The following is a 27,296-nucleotide window of genomic DNA, read 5'->3' on the forward strand; positions in this document are numbered from 1 at the left end:
AATTTACAAGTTAATGGCAGTATAGTCTCATTTTGATCTGGTTATCATATTCGTAGTTCTATTTCGGATGAAGGGTCAGCTAGTCTGGTAAATTTCCGTCTTATTGTGAACAGTCCCACTAGTATCATCCTCCGAAGAGACCTCGTGAAGTTCTGACCAAGAGTGGTGTTCTTTGAAGCGTGCTTAAGGAAAGACATAACCGTGGAAAAGTCACGAAAGAATGTATCATAATTACCTTACAGGTTTGCTGTCTGTTGAGAGCGATGGGCTGAGCTGAGGTTGAATACTGAAGCGTGCTGACGTGTTATATATGCAAGCATATATATTTATATATATATATGTATATACAAGGTGTGTACACGATTTTATCTTTTGACTTTTATTTTCGAAAGAAACGCTCATCACATTATTTGCTTTCATCAATCACTTGTCATCGGTAAGTGAAAAAGGTGCTCGAAATTCATTTTGAAATACTACTCAGCAAATAGCCCATATATGTTGGCCATGTTTTTATGGCTCGTCCAGAGTATCTTATAATAAAACATGTTAGGTTTGAATATCTGGGTGCGTAAGCTCTATTGCGCTTGCGACACTTGATTGGTTTTATTGTGGACACATTATCTTTTGTGATAAGAAATCTGGATTATGTGAAATCTCACAAGTAACACAACTGATTGTATTTGATTGGAAGGCCACTCAACTGGGCAAATTAATAATGAATGAAGAGAACGATTAAATTGCCTAGCTCAGGGAACAAAGCATCTATGATCTAAAAGCTACCTGAGATAACAACTTTCTACTCGAGGTCAGTTTTAAACAATTATCCTCGGGTTGTTTTTATCTCTTACTTTGTCCACCATAAAGCACGATAAGACTACTTGTACCGGCAGTCTGTTGAGTCAATTCTAGTGATGTAAGTTCACTAACAAGCAAGTGTGTTGAGGTTTTAGAGTGAACAATTAATCTAACTACTCGACAGAAAGTGGAATGTGAGAAACTGAAGGAATGTGTCCCTTTGAGAACATCTGTCTTATAGTTTTTGATCGGATTATTGTATGTGTATGCATGAATACATTGGGGCAAAGCTCAAATAAAAATTCTCGGGATAAAAGTCAAGATGACTAGTGGACAAAGAACTTTAATCACTTAAGAATATATCCGTATGCAGGGACACACTTATTGTATACACAAAAGAAGGGGCAAAATAATTGGAGCAAATCGACCTCAAAATAGTACGTATGCTCAGAAGAAGAGTGAAACAATGTGTTCTAGCAGGTTTGTATCTGACAGGTCCTGCGTGAACAACTAAGATGTCGTTTCAGCAGGGGTCTTGTTTTAATGTGGTGAAATTAGGGATCAACTGACTGTGACTGGCAAAATATTCCTTTTGTTTAACCGACCACCTCACAGTGACGACCTCCTCAGACCAGTTATTACGCATCCGACTAGTTCATCTATTCTACGATTAACTTCCTTTTTAATTTCGTTATTTTGTTGACCGATGTAAACTGTAAAATAACTGGTGTCGTGGTCATAAACGGACTACATACGCAGATTTCAACAGATAGCTCACTTATGATCAAATTGCACTGTTGTGTGAATAAAACGCTCCATCCACGATATGATTTTGTCAACCTACGACCAAATTCAGTGGCAAGTGTGACCGCAAAATCCGAAGTTTGAACAACAGAGGTTCAACCCATCTGTTAGACAGGTTTTGCGAGCCGGACGCGTCCCATTTTAGCTCACTGAGCAACTCAGTTGCTGGTCATTGAACATTTCACTTGAGCCAGTCGACGCTGCCTTCTAAAGCTACTGGCCGAAACAAATCACTGGATTTTTACCTTTTTGGTTTGGCTGCACAAATTTTGTTTTTCATTTACTCTACATTTGCTTCCGTTATATTCACAGCTACTCTCCGGCAACTCCATCAGTCAGATAGCCAGCCATAATACCAGATTAATGTCGCTCCGGGGATTCCAGATGCACTCGTCAACAAAGGCTGGTGTGCTTCTGGATATGTTGTTGTCGTTCTCTGTTTGCCCGTTTTGTTTCAGGCGTGCTTTGTTGCGCTCCATGGTCACCTACGCCTGTCAAGCGTGGACGCTGACATTGACCGGGTGGTCGTAAACAACTGAGCGCATACTGATGTAATAAACCCCCAGCGCACTAACAATTTTCCACTAGCAATTAATGCTCACAATTTATTTTGGTCTTTCATGTTCAAAAAGCTTAAATAATCCAAATAGTAGTACTTAGAAAACGTGTTCTTATGCTGAAGGGGACAGACACTTACTACGGCTTCAGTGAACCGGATTTGTCATAATTAATGTTGTAAGTTCACCAATTGCGTACAACGTGAAATGCTCGTAAAGGATGATTACCTGCTCGAATACCACAATCAGTCAGCATCACGAGATTTTGACATTCCAAAGAGCATGTGAAAGGTGCACGTTTTCACGAAACGAAGGCGAAAGGCGCAACAGCTTGCAAGCGCATCATACGTACAACAAAAACTGAAAGAGTGGAGTACCACAGTATATGGCTATCCAATATCTCATCCGAATGCAGAGTTTGAATGCTGGCGAAACCGACCGGAACAATACGAATCACCACGATGTCCAGTGAGACGTATCAAAGTCATAGTAGATCAGTCTGTGGTAAGCGAATGAGCCATCTCGACATGCTTGGCGCCTGTGTTCGAACAAGTAGAGAGAAGCTCATCCGAATCAGAGTTTGAATGCTGGCGAAACCGACCGGAACTATACGAATCACCACGATGTCCAATGAGACGTATCAAAGTCATAGTAGATCAGTCTGTGGTAAGCGAATGAGCCATCTCGACATGCTTGGCACCTGTGTTCGAACAAGTAGAGAGAAGCGATGCTCTCTGAATGCCACCCTTGCTCCCACACAACCAGAATACCTACGATGATGAAGTAAATATCTGGAAAGACTCCGGCCTTTGAGACTGACGACGTCATCTTTTTTGGCGGCATGTGCGACTATTCTCCGTACCGGGGAGGCTTCGTTCAGAATCCTTTCTCATCGACTTATGTGACAATCCCACACGAAACTCTGGTATTCCTGAATAATTAATTCCCTGACAAAATTCGCTAGCAAAATGATGGGAAACCTATTCCAACGGTCAACATAGAGGACCACATACTGAAGACCATCTCTGATGTCGGGATGCATCTTGGCAAATCTTCCTGTTCTTAAGCATGTAACAAAGCGATACAGGTGCATCCAAAGTAGCTCAGTGAGTTTCTCCCATCGCCACCGGACTTGGCTTCACATAACTCGTTAAAATTCGTACTGACGACTAAATTATCCCGAAGTTAATGAAACCAAGCTACCGTTTTTGTTAACTTGTTCCAAAGTGACTAGCGACGAAGTGCCTTATTCAAATCGCGTTCAATCACGCCAGTGTCGATCAGTCCGGTAGTTCCCCTCAGATTCAAGTCGCCTTTTGACTATTAGAGAAGAGCCTTAGGATTAACCTGTCAGTCGCCTTCACTCTATTGAAAAATGTGGGCCATTTTAGCCATGTAGACATTTCTTCCGAGGAAACGTGAAGTCCGTTTGGTTTAACTCGATAGACACAGTGTCGCTAAGTACATACGTTCACTAATGGTGTCCATCCTGTTGGAAACAAACATGGATTAGCAGGATGTAACGTTCCTAATGCAGTGCAAATCGGTAGTGGAGTCTGTCTACAGAGAAAAGTGGCTGGCAGATAAACGCAATTCTTGGGATTATGCTTCATTAACTTGGTTAAAAAGACAGCGGCTACTGACTTTAACCTTTGGATTGTTACGTGATTTATGGACAATACTAGCGTCCACGGTCTGTCACCGTGCGCTTCGAAATGTAATTGCTGTAGGCGGGCGAAGGTGTTCTAGCAAAGGAATGGATGTCGATTTTAAGAAGCTAGGCTGGACCATTCACTGAACGTGAGTCGCAGAATAAGGAATTTAAGGCCCACTATCCGATTTCAGGAACCTGCGGAACCATCCGCTGAGTATCAGCTGAAATAGCTGACGGATTTCTAAAGACCTTTCGAAGAAGTGTGGCACCCTTGGGCTTATCAACTATATGGAATTTCCGCCGATTATTGCAGGGCGGTCGAACCCAAACTTCATTTGTCGGGTTGGTTCAAAGTATGGAAGGGTTTATCTAGCACATCTTGCTGGAGAGGGCTTCGCTCAATTGCGTAGCCCTTGCCCGCGCAGTCTTCACCTGCCTCACGATACTTGGTGAGCAGCAAACAATTTATTGAACGATCTGCGTTTCCACATAAAAAGCGAATCTCCACTGTTTCTCGACTTCCAAAAAGTACAATTTCCTCACGTTTGAATAGCAGACCAGCTTGAGAGTGTCCACTGCGGAGGGTGGTTCTTGTCGTCAAAAAGTTTTTTCTGAAATAGGTTTTGGCAGCTTTGACCCCTTTGGAGCATATTACAGCAACATTTCAGCTTCAGTTGCAATCTAAATGCTTTACAGCAACCCGATAAACGGGGAGTAATTGTGATTCAAAGCATTGTACGACAGTGGGAGTAGACCCGAGCAGGCATTTCAGTTTCAGTTGCAATCTAAATGCTTTACGTCAACCCGATAAACGGGGAGTAATTGTGGTTCAAAGCATGAGAAACAGATGCACTTGTACGACAGTGGGAGTAGACCCGAGCAGAAATCCCATTACCGCGTCAGAGATGACGTGAACATTCCTGCACTATAGATTTCGTTTGCTCAACAAGCCTGGATGTGACGAGCAGTCCAAAATGCTTACGATCACTAGAAGACGACTGGTGTGCGAATGTTTATACGGTACTAGAACAAGGCGATAGCTCGGGACAATGGGTCATTATGAGCAGCTTCAAGAGGACAGAGGGAAACGAGAAGTAGAGAAACGGAGCAGCACAATTTTCGAGAGCTCAGTGGCAGCAGGGGTACCCAATTTAAACACCGTTTTTACGGCTGCTTCTTGGAATATATCGTGACATAAATGGTTAATGTTGTGACATGCAAGTTGCGAGCTTAATTCCTTCGACCCTCGATTCAAAAGGCTGGGGAAGGGTCTGGCGGTTGACTTATGTAAGTCAACAGTGGACATCACTTTGTACACTCCCATCAACTTATCAAAGTTGTATACGGAATAAAAGAAGCGCGTTTTATGGTTTTGTTCAGGGTGATTCTGATGGATGGATGCGTGTCTCTCAATCGTGCAGCTGCGACCTGGCGCTTGGTCACATCGAGGATAAACAGACTATCACCGTCGTAACTCGCGGGAAGGTTTGGCAACCAATGAGTTTTCTACTTTCGACGGAAACATATCAGCGGAAACATGGAGAAATACAACTGCTTATTTGTGTATTCAACGTAGAACATGAGTGCTGCTCTGACATTTCTTGCTTAAACATCCAGGTGGATTCCTTAGAATCGGATAAACGGTTTGTCATCTAATGAAAGAATAAACTTTAGGATTAAACCTAGTTTTATTTGACAGGTTCCACGTCTGCTCACAGAACTATAAAGGATTCAGTTAAAATAGGTTCAGTGATACGACGGATAGGTTTATTCGGTATATTTCGTGGATGCGCTATTTTATAAACCTGTGCACTACCACCCTGCCCCATTTATCCTGGGGGCATATTTTCCAGAACGTTTCCCTTTGAGTTCCTTACAAGTTATTTCCGGAGTTTCTAGGGCGCGCTTGTTCAAAGCTGTTAACAGGGAAACGCCCGACGCTTTGGCATCCTGAGTCTTAGAACATCGTGTGAGAGTATGGCCTTAGGCATTGTCCGTACAAGTGAGTGTTGAACAACAAACGTTTCTCCGTGTTTGATGAGGACCAGTGAAAAAGAACGTGGGTTTCTCAGTTGATCGTTTCCTCCTTAAAATCCGAGCCGAAAACAGCATTGCTCTAATTAAAACCAAGCAATCAAACTGTGGCTAAGCTCTTGTTCGAACGGTCATACTGAAAAAAATCATGGGTCCGTAGATATTTAGATTCGGTAAGGGCATGTTAGTCTGTGTAAATGATTTATGAGCATGTAAAATTTAACTTCATCCTTGACAAATGTCGTTTATAATAATTGAAGTGGGATTAATTTCGGTCAGACCCTCTTTGTCAAATTACAAATACAAACAAAAGTTCATCTGCTAGTGTTTGCGCAGGACTGCCTTGTATGTGCTTATTTGATGTGCGATTGAAGCGACAAATCACAGAAATTGTTGCGTAGTATCTGACATCAATTTAAACATCTATTTAGGTGAAAGCAGTATGAAATATGCTCGCTTGCTCCCACTTGAAACAGTGAGTGAACTGCACTCTGATTGACGGTTGCGTGTTGTACGGATTTCTGCTACATATGTGGCGACCAATCGCAGGGTTTGCAGTCCATACTCAACTTAACACCTGGATGGCCAAATCAAACGTTGTGTTTAGTGTCTAGATTAACGCATGTAAAGCCACCGTGTTCTGCAAAAAGATAACAAAGTTGGACAAGTTATAAGACTACTAACCCTTCAGATTTCTGCCAAGGTAGCAGAGTTCTACTTGGCTAGATGTAGCGTTTGGTGCAAGTATTATCTAGAAATGTCTGTAAATATTCGGTTGTTGACCCAGCGTTTTTTCTGAAGGTTAGCGTGGAATAGTTCAGTATTTTAGAAGGACAAAATGGTTCATACCAGTGCTGATTCGTAAATTGCGCTCTTCCATAAGTGCGTGTTGGTTGAAAACAAAGTACAACTAAATAAGTAGGCAGATCCGGCTCTGACGAAGAACATCGTTTAGAATTCCAGTCGGAACCAATCGGAAAACATCATCATACAACTGATCAACATTTTGGTTTGTAGAGTTTAGCTGGACCTATATGGATGGAGGTTATATGCAGACGCATTTGAGACATAATGCTAGATTTCCACTATATTTGGCGATTCGGTCAAACTCTACACGCAATGGGATCCAAACGTGGCTTCGCTTGCTGAATGGAGTGCGGTTGTGTTAGCCACCTACTGTGTAAGATTTGCACCGGTTTTCGTTTGTAAATCTGACTTTACATTCCTTCAGGAATACGTCTTATTAACGGGAGGTCGCGGGTTCGAATTTCACTCGCAAATGGTAAAATGCGAAGTGCTGGTGATTCTCAGGAAAAACGAATGTATTTCACAGTGATCTTTGGCTTTTCTAAGCAGTAGGAGGTTCTTGCTAAAATTTCAAAACTTCTCCCTACAATTTATTTTGCTAACACAGGTGAAGAACGTATGTTTACGCTCCAGTCTAAATAAAAATATATTCCTTTCCCAGAATATCAATTGAATAAACTAATTAGCTCAACATTCGAAGTGTTTACAACATTTCCCGACATCAGGCAGAATATTGATTTCATATAAATGAGCTATATTACCACCGCTCCAATTGCTTTCTGTTGCGAGAACTTGAAACATTTAGTTTTTATTTATTTTCCCAGTTGGGTTTCACACTCCATTTCAAAGATAATTTGAATGACTACGCTGAAGTTATTGTTGTTGTGCAACGTACTTCCGGCCTCCCACCAACTGCTCCGTCTGCTTGGCGTTGCCTTTGATTACAAAAATTCACAGGCTAATTATTGTTACAATTTATTGTCTAAATAACTGCAATAACGGACCTGAATTCCACCCCGGAATAGAAGTAAATCATGGCCGAAAAAATGAGGATGGCTGTATATTCTTGATAGACATCAGCGTTAACATCCATGCCCCAAATAAACGAGAATCTACGGTTTTCTCAGCGGGAATTTCAGGACTTGCGTGGCAATAAAATTGACTTGATTTTAAACAGGGCGGCTGGTAGTTATCCCTTTTTCACCCCAAAAGATGGAAACACCCAAAATACATACATGCAAAAATACGTCCAAGGGCCTTTTTCACCCAAAAGATGGAAACACCCAAAATACATACATGCAAAAATACGTCCAAGGGCAAACAGGACTCCAGAGTGGGAAACAATTACTCGAGGAGCCGTATCAGTTGACGCGTTATAAGCAGTTAAAATTCGGGTAAAATCACATCATATGGCTGACCAGCAATTCTGAACTGCCTCCAAGGTTTATTCGCTAATTCAAGGAATAGGATATGAATTCCCATATAGACTCGTAAAATTCTCATACCTAGGATTCCAGCAAAGATCAAATGGCTATTCGAAGGCTTTGGCTGTCTAAGATAGATTGACACAAAGGAAACATGAGTTGGAAGTGTAGAAATTTCGGGAAATTCAGACGGCAACCAGCATGTAGGTAGCTGATCAAGGTCCTTGGCTTCCTCTCATTTTATCCAGATGTGCTGTTCTTAGTAATAAGCAACAAAACAGCAGAACTGTTGATGACTGATCTTAGCGTACGTTTACACTCACAGCAACTTTTTCAAATGAACGTTTTAGGATTAGTGATTCTATGTAGCCGACTTTAATAAGCACCTGAATAGTACGAATGTGTCATTTCCCGTAAACTATCTTTGTATCTTCAGAATTCACTATCTATCCAAACTGAATGTCGCTTATATTATCAGAGATCGTCGCAGACCATACTTTGCTTAAGAACATTTTGTTTCAAGAGCGTGTTTTTCACGCAACATCTGGTGCCTGAGACAAAACAGTAAAATGTGGAAAGCACAGTAACCACACGGCAGCTCTTTAGATCAACAGCTCCATGATCTGTGTGTCGGATTTCAAAACAAACAAAAAATCATGTGCAGACGTTAAGCACTACTCACAAGTTTGCTGAAAACTCTTAAACAGCACACGATCGGTTCTGTCCATCTTGGAGCTCATCAGCTGGACGTATTCTCCGAGTTCTTGTCAACTGCATCATTCACGTGTTACCAAATAGTAACGAACTCCACTCAGCTACAGCTGAAGAAAAACACCATAAACGAGAGGTTCAACTGGGACTTATTTTTGTCTACCGTGAAAACTAACTTGGTGTGCAAACGAGTGTATTTCGCTGAACAATAAGCCAATTTGTTGTTTCCTATCGGACATAAAGTTTGCGACGTGTAACTCATGAATAACCTAACAGAGGCAGGTTTGGGTTACCATTAGCAGGATACACATTTATAGGAATATATTATATTTCTAGATTACTGTTTCAACATGGAAGACTGCCTTTGTGGAAAGTGATGCCTTCACGTGTTCTAAACTTGCGTACACAAAGTCTGTCAATTTCCCTCAATTACATGGTCAACGGACAAAAGGTCGCAGTGCAAATGAATAATATACGTAATATATGTGATATATATGATCTATAACAAACATGTAAGTTTAATGTTGATAAGCGATCGATGCATATATTTGATCTCTTTATATTAATGTTTTGTACTGTGCAACCAGCAAAATATTCGATTTGCGGTTCAGAATGTACTTCAGCGCAAAACGCCGAGTTTTACTAACAAATAATTCCTCATGGAGATAGTATCGATGTATTTTAGCGCAGAGGGTGGCAAGTAAACTGTCAATCATTCTTGGTATTCCCACGATACGATCACAATTTTTCTGGTTGCATTGTTCCGTGCTCGGCGCATATTTTATCCAGTACAAGCAATGAATCCACTGAATTTACACTTACAACACCTCTGTTAGTTAGCTTAGCCTGTGCACAGGCACAGGAAAGCACTTTTGGCGAAAAGATTAAAAGTAATAGTCGATGGAAACATGACCTACGAGGATCTATAAATGATGAAGTAAAATTCTAAATTTTTCAAGAATAGTCGGTTTGCAATAATCCTGTCGAACAGTATACTACGTCAAAATTAATCAGTTCTGAATGTGCATGCAGAATGTGTTGCTTTCAGGTCGAACATCATATTGCGAACCAAACGACTGGTTTAGGCACCATATCAAAAAGATGATAGCGTCACAAGCTAAAGTAATTTCCTGTGTTCTGTCTCAAAACACCAGATGGATCGTTAGAGAAATCTCAGTTTGTGTTTAGATGGCCAGGTCGAACGCCACGACTAGCTTAATAGGAACTGAGAAAGTGCACGCCCACTGGCGATTTCATCACTACGCTCTCTCTCATAATCAGTTTGAGCCACGGTAAATTTCTGAGCTCAGAAACACTGCTTAATTTACCTACATCAATCAGATGTACACTTTACCTCCTGTTGTTCTAGTGATGGCCGAAAAACTATACAAAAAGCGAAAGGACTTCGAAGATCGTGGAAACTAAAGTTTATGCACTTTTAAGAATCGAAAACCTATACAGGGTTTTCATTTAGCCTGATATTGTGGGCGAACAGGCAGATTCAACCGAGATAGATAGATATTGAATGTCGAATGCGCTGAGTGTTCACTAGACAAACTAAAATGCTTAAATATTTTTTTTAGCTTAACTCATTCAGCGCGGTGGAAGGAGTATTGTTCTGTAGATTGGAATCATTCACACTCGAACTAATGAAGAATTCATGACTGATTCTCTTGACTGATTACTGATGTAAACAGGATATTGAGACACTGAGTAAATTCGTCCATTGGTGACAAGTCGTTTTGAGTAGAAAGATGATATTTTTTCCCAGAATCCGTGCGACACCATTTCAGCCATGCGGTTTCGCTCTTACGCCATCCATCGTTGTCTGATACAGGACTCCCCTGAAACCACACCCCATGGCACATTATTTGATCGCATAACCTACGAGACAATAGGTGGCGCTACATTCGAAAAAAACTCTTCCCTGACTGTTAGAATTAAGTAGGTGCAATCTGAAAAACAAAACAGGATAAACGACAAACCCTTGATCCTGGTTCATGCAACATCGACAATTTCTTTTTGGGCGTATTTATTTAGGTTTCATTAGGACACCTATGGGAACATCTCTCACCGGATTCTAAATAACTTTTGAAGTATGAAAACTTTTCTTGCACCCAAGAAAGAGGACGGAAACGAAATAATAATTTTATGCTACAGTAACTTTTCCAATGTCATTACCGTGATCATCCCGCACACTCCTTTTTGGGCAGACATTCTCATAAGGTTACTTACGATTTTGATGCCTACGTATCAACAACGTTCACAGGCATACTGTTCATTCTAGGATTTCTTATGCGCAACTGTTTGTTTCGAATGGCTAAGCCTATTCCATAGCGAAGTCGGACCCGGCTGACTTTAAAAGCTGTCTTTTCACCACTAGTCTCTCATTGGAGTGGTTGCGTCTGATAAGGTAAGCATACTGTTTGTAAAATACTTGTGGAGTTCATAGTTAGCCGACAAATCCCAGATGTCTGGAACACAGAGAGCAGCGCATACAAGTTGTATTGTGTCAAAGTAGTGCAAACTTCAAATGATCTTGGATTTCACCAACCTTTTAGATCCACTTTATGTGAACTCGTTGATTCGGATTCACACTGATAGAAGTGATATTGAACTTTAGTTCGTACATGTTCATATTTGCCACTTTCTAGTTCCGATGGCTGCAAATTCTCGTTTAGCATATATGTATTTTCTGGAACATTTCTAATTTCTTCCTCTCCTCCCCCTAAAAATGCTTGTCCGGGTGAAAAATGTGACAGCTGAAAATGTACTGACAATGGTGACCACAAATCTTTATTTTCTCTAGCTTGATTAAGTGGAGCATAAATTAAGCCTGACGACTCTTTTGTAATCAAGGTCATTATTTTTGAAAAACGTTTTTTCAAAAGCTAACTATTTGAGCGAGTCTATGTAACAAAACCCCATTTGGTATTCTTATGCTAGGCGCGGTACCTTGAGTTGTGGTGAATATTTTGTCTGAAAAATTTCTGTGGGATTCCATGAAACCCACGTTTTTTCGTTTTGTTTAGATTCGATGGCACGTAATAAATCTTGGCGGAAAAATGAGAATAATGGTGTGTCACTGGCGTTTTCGATCCGTTTTGTTGAATAAACATGCTACCTTGGAACATTGTATATGTGGGTTTTGTCCCAGTATTTTTTGTGCTAGTTTTAGGGAAGGTTTTCTAAGCAAACATCAGCCTTTTGAACCAATAATGTGCATTGAAAGAAAGAAAGACGGAGTGAAATCAGCAACGAGATCCAACCATGATAAACAATCAGTTATTCCGGGTAATCTGTGGATGGAAAATGCAGTCTTAAAAAGTGCCGAAAGTTTGATATCTAATAAGGCAAACTGGTTGCTTAGAAGGTCGATCACTCAACAGCAGACAACACGTCTAATCTAACATAAACTGTCCTTCTTGGTTATCCTGGCTGTGATGAGGACGTGACTGTAATATCCAGCTATAGAATCTTTAGGAAAAAAAAACAAAAAAAAAACTGCGAAACGGTAGGTGGCATGAAAAAACGAAAGTATTTTCTCTAAGCACAATCTGGAAAACTGGAAAACGAATCCTGTTACTATCCAAATCAACAAAAACGGACAGATGTTGATAAATAAGTTTTTGTGTGTTACTGGCAAACGGTCAACCTGCTTAGGCAGCCGAACGTCGGTGACCTGGAGGAAAGTGATGTCGAAGGGTTGTCTGGATTTCTCTATACAGGTGGCACGATTGGCCGTCGTTGAGGTACTTTAGCTATAAGAAAATTATCGGTAGCTAAACCAGTATTGAAATGCCATGCTAGTGTATCTTTCGGAAGCCTTTTGCCCACCAAACACAGCAAGAACAATAAAGCTGTAAAATATAGTTGGCTAACTCCTAACAGTCCCAAAGCTTGCCAGCATGAGTCGATTTTTGCTTCACTTTGGAGTCCCGGGTGCATTGATCCACAGCCTCTAGGTATCAGCTTGGTAAACGAGAATAGCAAGTTGGTTTCTGGCTTATGCCCGGTTAGCATCCATTAGCCCAAGTTTTGATGGGAGATTTTCCAGTAGTTCAAAATTACTTACCCGTTCGGCTGGGACCGATTTGTTGCCAAAATAAAGATAAACGGATTAAAGAGTTTTATTCGTGTTATCCTGGAGGCGCTCCAGAAAAACACGACAAAGTTCCCCCAAGCGATTTGTTTGTTGTAAATAGGTGTGCCAGAAGCATTTTTGTAGTCCCTTCAGGATTTACAGTAGCGGACAACCTCCATTCAAATCAACACTGCAGGAGTTCTAGATTTCCACAATGTGGGCGATGATCATGAACTATGCGGTCAGAATGTTAAGCGGAATGCGGCACTCATGCCTCTGCTCAAAATTTTAAAATCGAACTCGGCCTGTAGATACAAAGTTTGTAGTCTGGTAGGCTGTTGCACTGTCTTCATCACAGTATGAGATCAGGATGCGGAGGATCTAGTGATTGAACATTCGAACGCTCAACAGGATATTCCGCCGGATTCCGAAAAACGGAGCTCCAAAAATTGTGTTCCAAAGCGTTCGACAGAATTAAGTATGTACGCTTGATGGGTCACGTTGGGGAACATAACCGAAAACTCTACTCCGGAATAGGCCCAAGGTCGGACAAAAATGGAGCACGAACGCAGGCACTTCTTGAAAACCCCCTATTGCAACATCCATTAGATGAGCCTGAAAACTGTTATTTTGACCACAGATTCTGGTGAACTCTGATGTGACATGCTCAACGTCTATTTGTGCAGGCTTCAAGAGGTTTGAATAGCAGGGTAGTTGGTCTAGTAAAAGCACATTTGCATAGATTGAGCGCGCCGTCTAAGAAGAACCTGACAAAACGATTACAATTTTTGCACCAATAATCCCAAAGGAATCATTGGTAAATTGTTCGTGGTAGTTTCACCTCGATGCTTATCAGTTCATGTTTGATTTTATTATACGACAGTATATATAGTTGTATGCTATGTATATGTAACAGAATAACTTTTAAGTCTGTTCTCCCAAAAAATGGCAGGGTAATTTATTTTCCTCGTAAGGCGTTGTTTCGGCAAGCAACGTCAAGGAAATCTGCTGTGCTGCTGTGGCTTGATGTAACTGATGTGTACGGGTTTTGATTTAACAGAACTAATGATGGCAATAATCGCTAAGCCACCAGACGAATAGCTCCCAACTAATTTTACGTGTCTACCCACAGATCCTGTTTCCTCGAGTTTCACTCGGCCTCAAAGACTTACACGTCGAACAGCAATCGCTCAGGAGTCTGCATGCCCGACCGGTTTTCTTGTGTGCAATATGTGCTTACTTTGATCATTTGTCCGACTTCGTGTGGTTGACTTGTTATCAGAATTTTCGCTGCATTAACTTGTAAAATGGATGGACAATATAAACCTACTATTGTTAACCATATTTGGCGAAGCGCTCGCGTTTTTATGCGTGTGAATTTATGGTCAGCGTGCGTTGGTAAACGTTAGAATTTTTTGTAAACGTTCGAAATCAGAAAATAACTTATCTGGTAAAACGTACGGTCAGCTGAAGCATAAGGCGGCCTGGTGCAGCACATTTGGTTGCTTAAGAACACCGTAAAAGATCGATTCAACCGGGTTCTAGGTGAGCCTCCTGTCCAAACCAAACTGGCATCCAAATGCGTGTATTTCGTCAGTTTACCTGTTGTTCTAAGTTCAATCAGACTAGGAAACTGTACATTTTCCATATGTTACTGCAGGCGCAATTAGTACACAGTAAAGTTTCCCGCTAGGTAAGGTGTAAGATTCGGTGGCTGGTTGGTCTGATTACCGGGCTTAGCGATTAATTGGAAATGAGCTTGCGTAGGCTAATTGCCAAGCCTGACGAACAGATTAACAGCTACGAGACTGACCGCTAATGAATGCATCTGAGCTGGAAAAAATTCCGATATATGTCCTTGGTGTAAAAATCATAAAATGCGATTAGATTTTCAAGCCGGACATAACTGCAGACTGATCTTCAGTGAGCATACATCTACTGACCTAAACATCCTTCCTCGACCACGACAACAATTAAACTGTACACAAAACGTATAGAACTTAAGTCCACAATGAGTTTTTTGTACGAGGTACTGCACTCCCTCCCGTCGGTTGATCATTCATTCACACGCAAATGACAGTTTGGTGACCAGTTATATTTTATCCAATCTTACATCAAATACATGAGTTAAATTTTGGTGTTTTTGGTGAATCGACAATCATTTTTTCATAAGTTCCAATAAATGGTGGTTAAATTGAATAACAGCGCTACAATTTCCTTGAATATATCCAGATAATGCTGTGTTCCACTTTTACGTTCACAGATAAACATAATTGGATTGGGGACTGCGCCTACCTGATGAGCCCCAAGAAAGGCGAAACCAGTCGTGGGCTAACGAAGAGTTTTCAGAAACCTTGTGAGTAGTTTCCTTCATGAGAATATACTGCGATATCTCGAATATCACACCAACTGAAACATGAGGCCACCTGTGTGCAGCACATTCAGTTGTAGAATATCATAAACGGTAGATTCAGTTGAGTCTCTTCTGAAAACCAAATTGATTTACAAATGAGTGTAGGTCTCGAAAACATAATTGGATCTTATTTCCATTTCCAAGGACCTACCCTTTCCTTGTATGGTCTATTGGCATTTTGGTAGTTTTTATTGAGTTTGACAAATTAGTTCGCAGAAATAGGACATTTGTTTTTGGTTGCAGTGTTTATCGTGACACTTACATCAACAAACGAGAAAAATACCAACTTTTCCTTTAACTTGCTACTGATCTCTGGATAAAAGTGCTTTATACGGTTTGCTTTAGCCCTCACATGTCAGAAGAATGGCCCGAAACGATCAGGTGAAAAATGACCGAAGGTAACTCACTTTTACGCCCCAGGCGTCTGTTGTGGCATCCAGACTGGATTGCATGGCCGTAGATATTTCATCTCTGTCCATCAGTATTTGTGCCAAATCTTTGGTACCCAGAACATTGCGTATTGTTGTCTGTGCCAGCAAGCGTGTGGATCGAGCTGCATCTTCGATGTTCAACACAGAGGCTACGGGGTTCAACACTCTGTAATACACAACCGCATCCACTGACACGGTAACAGAATCACGCGTCAAAAGCTCCTGCGGTGGAATAGCAAAGGTCACCGTTCGAAGGTCAACTTTTCGTACACTGTCTATACAGGGGAGAATAAAGAACAGCCCGGGACCTTTTGTTCCGCGACCTTTAGGAATGAGGTTTCCCATGCGGAGCACAACAGCGCGTTCGTATTCGGCCACAATTCGGATACAGTAAATAAGTGAGAATGGAAAGGTGACCACAATCAGCAAAATACTTAGTGCAGCCAGGAAGTTGGTGGTCCATACCATCTGATCTTTTTCAGAATCACTCGGGGGTTTATCCGTTTCATTTTGATTCCAGTAGTTATCCGATTGGGCCGACCCGTTCAGTGGGTTTGTTTGCTGCATGCAGACGTTGTCTGTTGTCCTTTGATCTGGTTCGTTTCCATAAAGAGGCCTTCCAGAATCACTCACGCTGTTCACCTCCACCGGGTCATTAACTTTGATTCTTGGTTTTCGTAGTCCGTTAATCCACCGACGAAAACGACTTTGCCGGCTGCTGGTGTTTAGCCAAATGGTTTCTTTAGGAGGTACATGAAGAGTGACTACGTCCTCATAGTTTTGAAGGTCGGCATTTTCATATCCCGGTGGACTATTCTCTCCTGAACCGTTGTCGGAATGGGTTCTTGCTTTAGGCTCCCTAGTGTATGGTGACTCGAGATGTATATCTTCTGATTGTCTCGGTTCAGTGACTCGATTAGTTGTAATAGGTGATTTTCTATCTTGTGAATTTTGGCTTAGCCTGCGATTACCGGAGGCAGCCGCTTGGAATGAATCGGTCATATGTTCAGTGTCCACTGTGCAATTTATTTACACACGGATTGTGCGATGTTGTGCTATATGCCATTGGTTCATGAACAAACATGGCACAAACTTGTATGTGATATGAGGAAAGGCTTTACAAAACGCTGCAGTGACTTCTGGGCGATGCACCGAAATAAATAGACATATTGGGATGTTTCGAACGGAATAATTACGATTGGTCTAAATAATCGATTTATCTTGCGCGGGAAATTACTGACCAACCAGCGAAAAGATTGAGGTTTCCGGAAATGAGAAGAAAACAGGCCAATGGTGTTCCACACAATGGTGTGCCACAACTTTTTAATGGCAAAGATTGTTATCTGCAACCGAACCAGCAGGGCAGCATTGTCACTAGTGTCTGAATAATGTGAGGAATCCCGTTCAACTTTATATCAGTATTGGCATTTTGTCAGTCACAGTAGACTTGCGTGTACTTTTTAGATGTTGGATGAAACGTCGACACTCATAAGTAGAGGTGGTGCGATAGTGCCACTGTGAAGGAAAAGTAACAAAAACGAATCTGTGGATATTCGATCGGTTGGTTTAATTAGACAGCCGCAAGTGAATGAAATTTTTAAGTGTTTACATGACCGCAACTATAGAAGTAGGATCTGAACGTCCAACATTCACCACAAAATGCCTTCGATACATTACGGAGCAATTCCGTAGAAGAGACTGCAGCTAAAGTAGAAAATTCAGACTAGCCAACTTCAGTCGAAGAACCAACACTCGTTTCTCATGAATGGAGTCTTCCTTCCTAATACAAACACGTTCTCCCGGTTCTGTAAACTGTACCGCGGAATCAGTGGGCAAAATGAATTTCAACCAAAAAAGGCATAAGCGAATTTGTTGTCACCCTATTTCGAAAACTGGAATTGAATCGAGTTACCGTGAAAATACATCGTTCAGCATATACCTCGGAGTCCTTCGAGAGAGGGTCGGTTGACAGAGAGACAGAGACCTTCTAGCCAACACTAAAATAGTCTTTTAATTCAACTACTACAAACGTTGTACTTGATTAATATCTGTGTCGTCATTGTCTAATGTGTTTAAATACAAGGCACAAACACTGCCCATCTAATAAAACGCTGTTAATCAGTATCAAACAAACATTCAAATAGTTGTTAAAAAGTAACAAATCCAATTGGCTTTTTGATTTTTGTTTGACAAAGGTCGTTTGGTATATTATGTAAGGCTCAGAACCAGGGTATATAATTTTGTAACACAAAACAGATATCAATGGCATTGACGTTCTTTATCATGAGGTATGCGAGTAGTATGTGGTTTCTAGTAACTCCGCCTCGATCATATGGGAGGTGGGATTAACTACAGAATTTTGAGAGATTGCTTTGTAGCATTCGTTTACATTTGCGTGATAGTCAATGAATATCCAGGAAAGCTCAAGCGGCTGCTTATTTGATGTTTTTTAGTAAACAACTCCACAGCGAACAGCTTACTTTTCATTTCATTTTTTCATAAAGGTCAACGACTGAAAAATGCCTTAGAGTGGTTTTTACCTAACATGATTTCCAACGAAACTGAATTTCAAACCTTGCAATTCAACAAACAGTTACTCTGGATGCCAAAATGATCCAGTGTGGCTGCAGGTCGTTTCGAGGCATTTAAGCAAGGCAATTTCTTACTAATGCATACTCGGATCTTTGAAGGGATACTGGGTACCGTTTTGTTGAGCTATATAGCTGTTGAGCCTCCCGTTAGGGCTCGACGGATGTGTAAATTAGTGCTTTTAATCACAAAAAAATGTTGATGTTTTAGTATGCTGAACTTTGAGTCACTAATATGTTTGACAATCCTGAATAGCAAGTAGAAGAATTGGGTTCAAAAGTTAACGCTACCATTTACAAAATGGTTAGCAAAATTGTACAACAAAACTAATTTGTCCATGTCCGTGGAGTCGACAATTACGCCACTCTGTCACTGACCGGCACAGCGCACTTTCAGGGTCTGCACAACTGCAAGCTGGATTTCAGCTCCCTAGTGTGAATTGCGGTCGTCCCCTCCGAGGCCGGTTCCGTGACTGACAGCGCGATCGCGCGGAAATACCGACAGAACAAGTGTAGGTAAGCAGGTCAATGGCATACGCCCACACATGTTTATATACGACTATCGGACGAGGCAAGGTGAATAGCGGGTATGGGTGGAGGTAAAAAATATGGGCAACACAAATCTATGGGGGATTCACACCACAGCGGCTGATAACCGATGCGGTGGAAATTACTAAGCATCACAGCGTGAATAGAATCGAGGGTGTGGAACTCGCGAGAATATGGAAAGCGGTCTTCGATATGCCGAGTTGACACGTGACTGTGTGGTTGTCAATCCACATAGAATCATTGGCAAAAACAGGGGGCGGGGATGGAAACCCCAACCCGACCAGAGTTCACAGCATCCCGCAACTATTTTAGCACTAGCTCATCCACACAAACGGACAGAAAGTTAAAAGATGTCTAAGATGGATCACCAAACGGACCGAACCAGAAGAACTAGACCCTAGACTGGACCCAAACACACGTAGGTTTCCCCGTCGGCCCAACAGTTGTTCATCCACCTAACACACAAAAATCCCTCGGTCGACAAAGAACAGAGATTTAGCTTGACTTACCTGATTGGTTCTCCTTCCGCCTTGAATCTCGACCAACCTCGGAACCTGGTCACTTGGCCTCGCGAAGCTTTTGTGTCGAAAGCGAAACGTTGCGCAGCAATAAATCCACCAATCGTCACCAAAATTTTTCGAAAATCAATGATGTCGAGTTAGACTCACTAACAAGGTTGTTTTTATGGCTCGCAAGCTGCTTAAAAGTTAGGGCACATTTCGCGAGTTGAAAAGACCATTTTACTTATGACTACCACTGTGACTCATCACAAATCACCACAAGGGCTACGAAGATTTTCCAAGTTTTAACTACTTCTGCATATGAACACAAGCGAAATTTTGCGTATTGGTCATACCTGAGGCCAAGCAGCTGGTCAAATAACGATGGGACAATGGATGACAAAGAGCAATGAACTGATGGCAAGTCCACCGACGGACTTGCATAGTACCAATGAGCAGTTTTGTTAGTTTTCGGGTTTTAGTGCCTCTTGTGATTTCTTGGCTGACATAAAGAGACGATAATCGAACGTACACAAGTAGGAAATATGTTCAAAATTTGGCTGTTTGACTGAAGATTCGTTTGTTGTTTATAAACCTGGAGTATTCGCTGTCTCGTATTGGGAAATCATTTTCAACTGATCCAAATTTTGTTATTTTTCAGGTGTTAGCTGACGTCCAGCGGGGAGTTGCGGTAGCTGGTTAGTGTTCACCTCAGTTTTTTAAGATAGCCATAGTTTTCTACCTAGACAGGACTGCCTTAATCCGTCTGTGACAAAGAGCGCAAAACTGAGCTTTGTTTCGCCTTGTAATGTATGGTTATTAGTTTGGTTCCGGAACACACAGCTGGGATGATGGAATCTGAAACTTTGTTCTAAATCATCAATACTGTATACATTTTCTTCTGGTAGCGGTTAATATCTTTTATTAGCAGTGTCCTCGTTGAACCTCTAAACATCACCAGATTTCTGGTCATGTTTTTAAAGCATTTCTAAGGATACTGACATGTGGATACGGATTAATGTTTTCCAGAAGTCGTCAGTCAGTTGGGATGAGCTGTCCCAGTTTTGGTAATAAAGGAACAGACAAATCAACCAATACATTGCTCGTCACTAATCCCTCTGCATGAACGGAGCAGTTATGCGGTTGTCAGTGAATTCGTTGGCTAACAATTTGAGCAAACAGCCGTAAAACCTTGAGCAAATTTTGGTCGAATTCACAACACTGACTCCAATAAGACGCAAGATCTGCAAAAACTGCCCTGATTTATTGCAGAGAAACAGGCACTGTTTCATTTGGCTTTCACGACAGACAAAGAAATGCACCAGCTCGGTTTTCTAGGAAGTAGGTCCCTTAACAACCATGTGAATGTTTGAAAAACGGATATGTTATAGTGGACGTCCATCAAAAGCTAGACACATGCATGCACGGACCAAAGCATCTATCAGACCCGTTTGTTCTCGCAGAACGTAAAATACTTATCTATTCGTTGTTTGCTGCTGTCTTCCGTATTAAACAAATTTCAACCATTTGAGTCGAGGTCGGGATTAGGTTGCAAACCAATGAGTTGGTTCACATTAACTATTTGCTCAATTTTGGCCCAAAATTTCGGTGCATTAAATCGCAGCCGGGGGATCATAAGTTGTTTATTCAGTGTTGGTTCGGTGGCGACATTTTGAGTAGCGTTTGAACTAGTGTGGCAAACATTCACGCTGTCTTCGCGTCAAGGCTGACCTCGGTCGCCAGGGTCACGTTTGGGTTGCTCTCTCCAGGCTGTCATGTTTCTGAAAGAAGTCCTTGAAGTCTAAAACCAACTGTTGCCAGAGCTCTGGCCTCGTAAACTAACCGAAATACAGGAGTTGGAGTGAGCAGTGTGCGGAGAACTTGATGCTAACGCCAAGTTTCACTGCTCAGGGAATAGACCGAAGAATAAATATTGTACACGTCGTTGTAAAGAAGTTTAATCATGCACAGGAACGATTTTCAAGATCTGACTGTGGGAGATTCATTTAGAACAAAGGAGTTAAGTTCCTGGTTTTTCAACAGGATGAAGCTCCGTAGTGTAGTGCTTCATGATGAGGCCATCTTTTACCTAAGGACGACTTGTGCCTAGTTTACACATTTTGGTATGACAGTAGCCAGTATAATTTATACCCTGTTGGTCTGTTAAGAGTTTGAAAACAGAAGTATGGGATACTATTTGCTGAAAACTCTTTAAAAACCCACAACCGGTTTCGCCCTTCCACTCTGGGCTCATCAGGTAGGCGCAGTTCCCGAGTTTCCGTCAACCTTAGGTTCTACTTAAACCTACCACTTTTGCAAGTCAGTTGATGAGAATATACACTGTCAAAGAAAGCGCCACAGGTGAGAGTTTGTTACTACTGACTTCACATACTAGGGGATCTCATCGTCGTTATATTCATAAAAGTCTACTCGGTCCTGAGTTCAGGTGGACGCCATTTTATGCGCGGTTCTTAATGTGACAGTAGTTTGAAAGAACACTGGTTCACAATGACCAGTACAATCGTAGTGTCGCAGGTCGGTGGCCTAGCCGTGGTGGTCCAATGGTTTCATGGTTTGTTAATCCTGGATTTTTTCTTTGAAGCTATGTTTGGCAAAGCGCGAAATGTCCAGAAACCGGGTCAATTTGTTAAGGAATATTGTCTTTGTGTTTCACAGACCAATTCTTGACAAAACAAGTAGTATTCAAGTTAGCGACTTCGCAACGGACATATAACCGACGGAGAAGGAGAAATCAAAAGAGTATCATCAGATTAAGAGGGAGACAAGGAGATATTTGGGTTCTGATTTCATGTTTCCCGCCATGTAATCTGCGGTAATCCACTATCCAGGTTCTTAAAGTTTTTTTTTCGCTCGAAACTTGTAAGCACTATCACCATTTCATAGAAATCAATGAGGTTCTGCTGCTAAAACACACTCTGATCATCAGTAAGTGGACAACCACATAGGACGCTAAAAGTGCTCCTGTTTTACTGTGCTTTTCTGTAAAATGGAAAAGTGGTATTTGAGTAACCTGAAACTATCGAGCAATTCATTCATCAGGTCTATTCTTGATGTGAAGGAATTTTCACACCTGTTGCCGTCTTACTGCACAATAAGGTAGAACTATGTTGCCAACGTTTTTCGGTTACTGATCGCTCAAGGTGTGACAGGACTTGTTCCGAAAAGCTCGTGTTCTAACCTGAATAGTTGCATCTAAGCCATGTTGCATAAGGGGTGCGAGATTGATCGGGGCGACGTGACATCAATTAACACCTTACCACAGTTTCATCACTGCAAGTTGATCAGACAGAGATGAGTCGAAACAATACAGCTGGAAGACAGAAAAAAGTTATTTCATTTCCTATTGTTTCATCAGTGTCGGATTACCAGGAACAAGGAAATTCAAACGTTTTATGATCACTACACTGAGATTTTTTGGGTGGTTCCACAATAAGTGATCAACAAACACATCAAGCCCAAGGTGACCGGAGTGTAAGGTCGAGTGCTTCAACACATTTTAAAGGGTCGAATCGGTTAACTCCCGCCTCCATGTGGGATATGACAAAATGGTGGTCAACATGGTGATCAGACCCCTTCCGTCCTACAACAATCCTCACAATACAGGGTGAATAGCAGGTGTCTGGCCCAGATCTTCGCAGCATTTAAAGTTTCAGTCTTTTTCTGTAGACTGTGAAATATTTATGCTTGTTTTTTGTAGTTTGGTACATAGAATACGTGCAATTATCAATTTCGGCTGCACTACGTACTTGGGTTTTATGTACGGTTTCAACTGTTCTTTTCTTATTACTTGCCAGCATACAACTAAGTTGGGCGAACAACTGTGAAGTGCTACCTTGACATCATATCCCCTAACCTAGAGTACGGCAGTACCGCAGTCAAAGTACCGAATGGCCAAGCCTCGGAATCAGGTCATACAGAGTACACGACTGCTAACCAAGCATACGGTCAGGGTGTTCATAGGTGTTTCGGAAGGCAACAACTTTACACGGATTTATGAGTTCTGATGGCTCGGATAAACTGCATCACCCTACGTGACGCATGACATGGACGTTTGAGTAAAACTGCCTTGGGAGGACTACATTAAGTCCCTCTTGCCTCCCGGTTGCCTCATCTTCACGTCAACCAACATGCATGACCTGTGACACTCTGATCAGACGTTATTTTAATTAGTCAGATGAATAAGAAAGGCGGGCATTGCATCACGGAAACAGTCAAAATTCGTGAGTATTAACCAACTTCTGACTTTAACATTGTGTAGATTGTATCCCAAAACAGATTTGCAAATGTCACGTCACCAGCCGCAAACAACATAAGCACATACCCCATTTAGTCAGATGTCGACTATGATAGATTCACAAAGATCTACCTTGACCTGTTTTGCAGTACTCATCCACTGTTGACGTCCGCGTTCACGTCCCACACCATGGCCTGTTTAAACCAGGAATTCTGTTGAAATGGATCGGCTGTTTCTCAACTTTGCTGGAAATTTCGTATCCTGTGGAGTTTTAAAATGTTCTCAGTGTTTTTGAGGTCGGCTACAGAAACCATGACATTTACAGTCGTCCAGTCAACACTGTACGTTACTATTGCTCAATATACTGAAGCGAGTTGTGTACGCGCTTCGCTGGTAGTCATTCGGAGGCTACATTTTTGATACCATTTTGAGCATGTCGACTTAAACGGGAAGCCGGGCGTTAACATAAACCTAAATTGGTTATTACATAAGAATGCATTTCAATTTCGAATATCGCTCTATCTAATTAGGGCAATCGGTTTGGTTGGTATGTCTTGCAAATCATCGTTTAGATAAGACTATCGCAGACGCTCTACTTTATGTCGTCTATCAAAAGTCTATCTTCGCAAGACAGTAAATATAGGTCAAAAGCCTCTGTTCAGCACAGAATAGACGTGCTCTTCTTCCAACCGTATTTCAAAAAGCAAGGCGAATATGCACTTCAAATAGACCCGTTGTGGAAACTGAATTGCGTACGCAAAGGACCATGCGGCCACTCAACTATGTGTAGTGCTGGCGAACTATGGTTTTACTATTGGCGGGCCCAAATTTTGACAGTCAGTCACCACTTCAGAACTGAAAACACAAACTCCAGACGGGGTCCTCAGAGCGGCAGCCAAAAAAATTCTGTTACTCAGCTGGGTCAACTTTTCAAGCGTTATGCAAGACTTTTGTGTGATTTCACCCCATAAGTAAATTTAGATAGGTTTTTCGGCCACCAGCTTGATAAACTATGCGAAAGACACATGACTTGGCAGTCTTAGTCAGGACGGATACGATAGTGTCTTCTTGACAAGCGCAGACCTATGGAGTCATCATCATCAACTGGAGCATAACATACGTGCTCCTCACTGATGCTTCGCTGCCGTAACAAACCTGTGATTGTGGCCAGTGGTGTGAGGCGTTGTTTTGTGTATGTACCACAAGAGTATGTCCCCCGTAGGATGTAGTTCACTTGGCTACTAACTGGCGTTTTCGGAAATGTCCGAAGTGAAGTCAGCCACATTTCCTCATGGCTGTAAAACTCCAGCGACACTTGCTGGCTACAGCTGCCATGGTGCGTGGATAAAATTGAAATACTTGTGTTTTTGTAAGTCAGTCGCGGACAGTAGATGCACAACGCGCATTCAGCAGTGGCGTTTCCTGCAACCAAGTCATGCACTAAAATTGTTGTTACAATGTAACAATCCTTAAAGAACATGCATGATCAGTTTATACCACCACGTTCAAAGAAAGATGAACCAAATGAAGCAGAAATTGAAGCGCTCTGAGGAACGTTTAGAGAAGCTAAGATTTTTGGAAACAAAGGAAAAAAAATACAATAATTTCTGCACTCCGAAAGTCCCATCTAGGGATATCAGTTTCGCGAGAAAAAACAATATGCAATTATTTCCGGGACAAAAAACTCTCTGCCTTCTTATACAAAGAGGTGTCGAATTTTCTGTTGATTCGATCCTGGTCACAGGTCTGGATTTCCAGGAAAAGAAACTGCTACATTTCAGCTTTTGCTAATCAGCAAGTTTCGTGAAAATTTATCAAGATCCACAGAGTAACCGATGACCTGTGAGCAAGGAAACAGAAGAACATTGGGGACGGAACAAATGAGATATAAAATAGTCATTCGAATACAGTCGTCAGATTTACGAATGCTACCAACGTGCGAAGTCCTTCTTAACTCTCGGAAGATACACAAATTGATATTGCACGATGTGAATAAGTAAAATATGCGTGCCTTTCTAATAACCGGTTCGATGCGCAGGTGTCTACGTGCCCCGGGGCTAGCTGGGTCTCCACTGCAGCCAACGTTTTATTCGGTTATTCGTGAGCGAAATCTGGGTTTCACAACAGGACGCTGGGCCGGCGAATCTATATGTATCGTCCGGTAGACTCCAGAAAGACCCTGACAGACCACTGAATTCCTCATCGGCCACCTGAAACAGCGTGAAATTATAACCGTTTACCTTTATTCGGGATTTCGGGAACGTTAAATTGTTCGCCAGATTTAAATACCATGCAACCTATCGCTTCCGTTTTGGTTTCTGTGAAACACTGATAAAGAGATCGACTTCTCTCAGAACGCACGGCCGAACAAATCCTCCTAAATCAGATTCTGCAAACAATCGGGTGCCGTCAAAATGTCGGAGCTCATGTATCTCAACTGCACCGTCTGTAATCAAGCCGTTGTTGAGATGTGGCTATCGTTTGGTGCGATGTTTCGAAACCAGAAGATAAAGCCATCGCCTGCATGGGAGGTCATGCCCTTACAAGCTTTTCAGACGCTTATGGAAACACAAATCTTGAAGCAGCACATATACAGGCCATGGATCTGACCACGTGGGACGTGTTTCTAGTGGCATACATAAGTCTCTACGACTGTGATGCTACCTTTCCATACATTATATGCATGTTTATAAAGTGATAAAATTGTTAACATGCGATATCATATCCCCACATACGTCCATCCCCATTACCGGGATAAACTGAATTAATTCCGTGTTTGAAAAATGCTTTCCTGATTAGTCTTTCTAGATCAAATGTCTGAAAATTCATTTCCTCGAATATATCTGTGCTAGCGAATTTTCCCTCGTCTGAAATTGGCCCGAAGCAAGTCGTTAACTGAATCCAGAACATCCTTAAAAAATTGAACAACTGAACAATTGCCTAGCTGATGGGAACAAATGTTTAGCTGCGGTCAGTCAGACTGCATTTAATTACTATCGTGTGCTGATTAATATGAGAAAGCATTAGCGAGAGCCTCGTGTGTTTCTATGACTTGGTTGAGGCCTCTTTGCCCACTATGAGGTGACAGCACGATGAACTACGATACACTGAAGGAAAGCCACGGTTTAGTTACAAATTTGGGTTTGGATGCGGAGAAGTTCAACTCAGTATACACCACCAAGCCAAAGTGGAAACCGTAACGAAGTGGTTGATGAATTGGTAACTGATTTTGCTGGTTTTTGTGCTGTCAGCGAATGCCCGAATGAGCGTTTCGACCCATAACTGGATTGAGCTATCTTGGATCATATTTTTCATTCACTTTTATTACGTTTTATATTACACCACAAGGCTTGCAAACGAGTAATGATTGCGTGCAACATCGAAGTTAGACACCGATTTCGTTTTCTATGTGGAAAATGATGAGGCTGCTGTCGAGCAACTTTTGAGTATGCATTAGATTGTTATCTTTCTGCTCTACACACACACAGATGTTAGCTTGATTCCCGAACGATCTGGAGTTTTAAATTCACCGAGGAATGAAGGAATTAGAGTTCCTCTTATCGGACAAAGTTTTGCTTTATGAAGTTTCCTCAATGCTTTCTATCCTATCAGATGGACCGAAAACGCATGCTGAGCAGGACAAAAGAGAATAAAATTCTCCCTGAAGAGCAAGTCGCTAAAAAATTTCCC

The 27,296-nt window shown here is 41.7% G+C and overlaps 1 protein-coding gene across 1 annotated transcript in view; it reads right to left on the bottom strand.

Annotated features, from left to right (window-relative positions):
* T265_06364 (hypothetical protein) overlaps positions 1 to 16,716 on the bottom strand; it is a gene marked incomplete at both ends in the record, with an annotated part of 45,435 nt that extends 28,719 nt beyond the window's left edge. Inside the window, one exon of the mRNA XM_009171605.1 lies at positions 15,691 to 16,716. Coding sequence (XP_009169869.1) covers positions 15,691 to 16,716 — 1,026 coding nt within the window. The remainder of the gene's footprint in view (positions 1 to 15,690) is intronic.
* Between the last annotated feature and the right edge of the window lie 10,580 nt (positions 16,717 to 27,296).

The sequence above is a fragment of the Opisthorchis viverrini genome (genome assembly GCF_000715545.1).
Source record: "Opisthorchis viverrini unplaced genomic scaffold opera_v5_126, whole genome shotgun sequence".
Taxonomy (NCBI): domain Eukaryota; kingdom Metazoa; phylum Platyhelminthes; class Trematoda; order Opisthorchiida; family Opisthorchiidae; genus Opisthorchis; species Opisthorchis viverrini.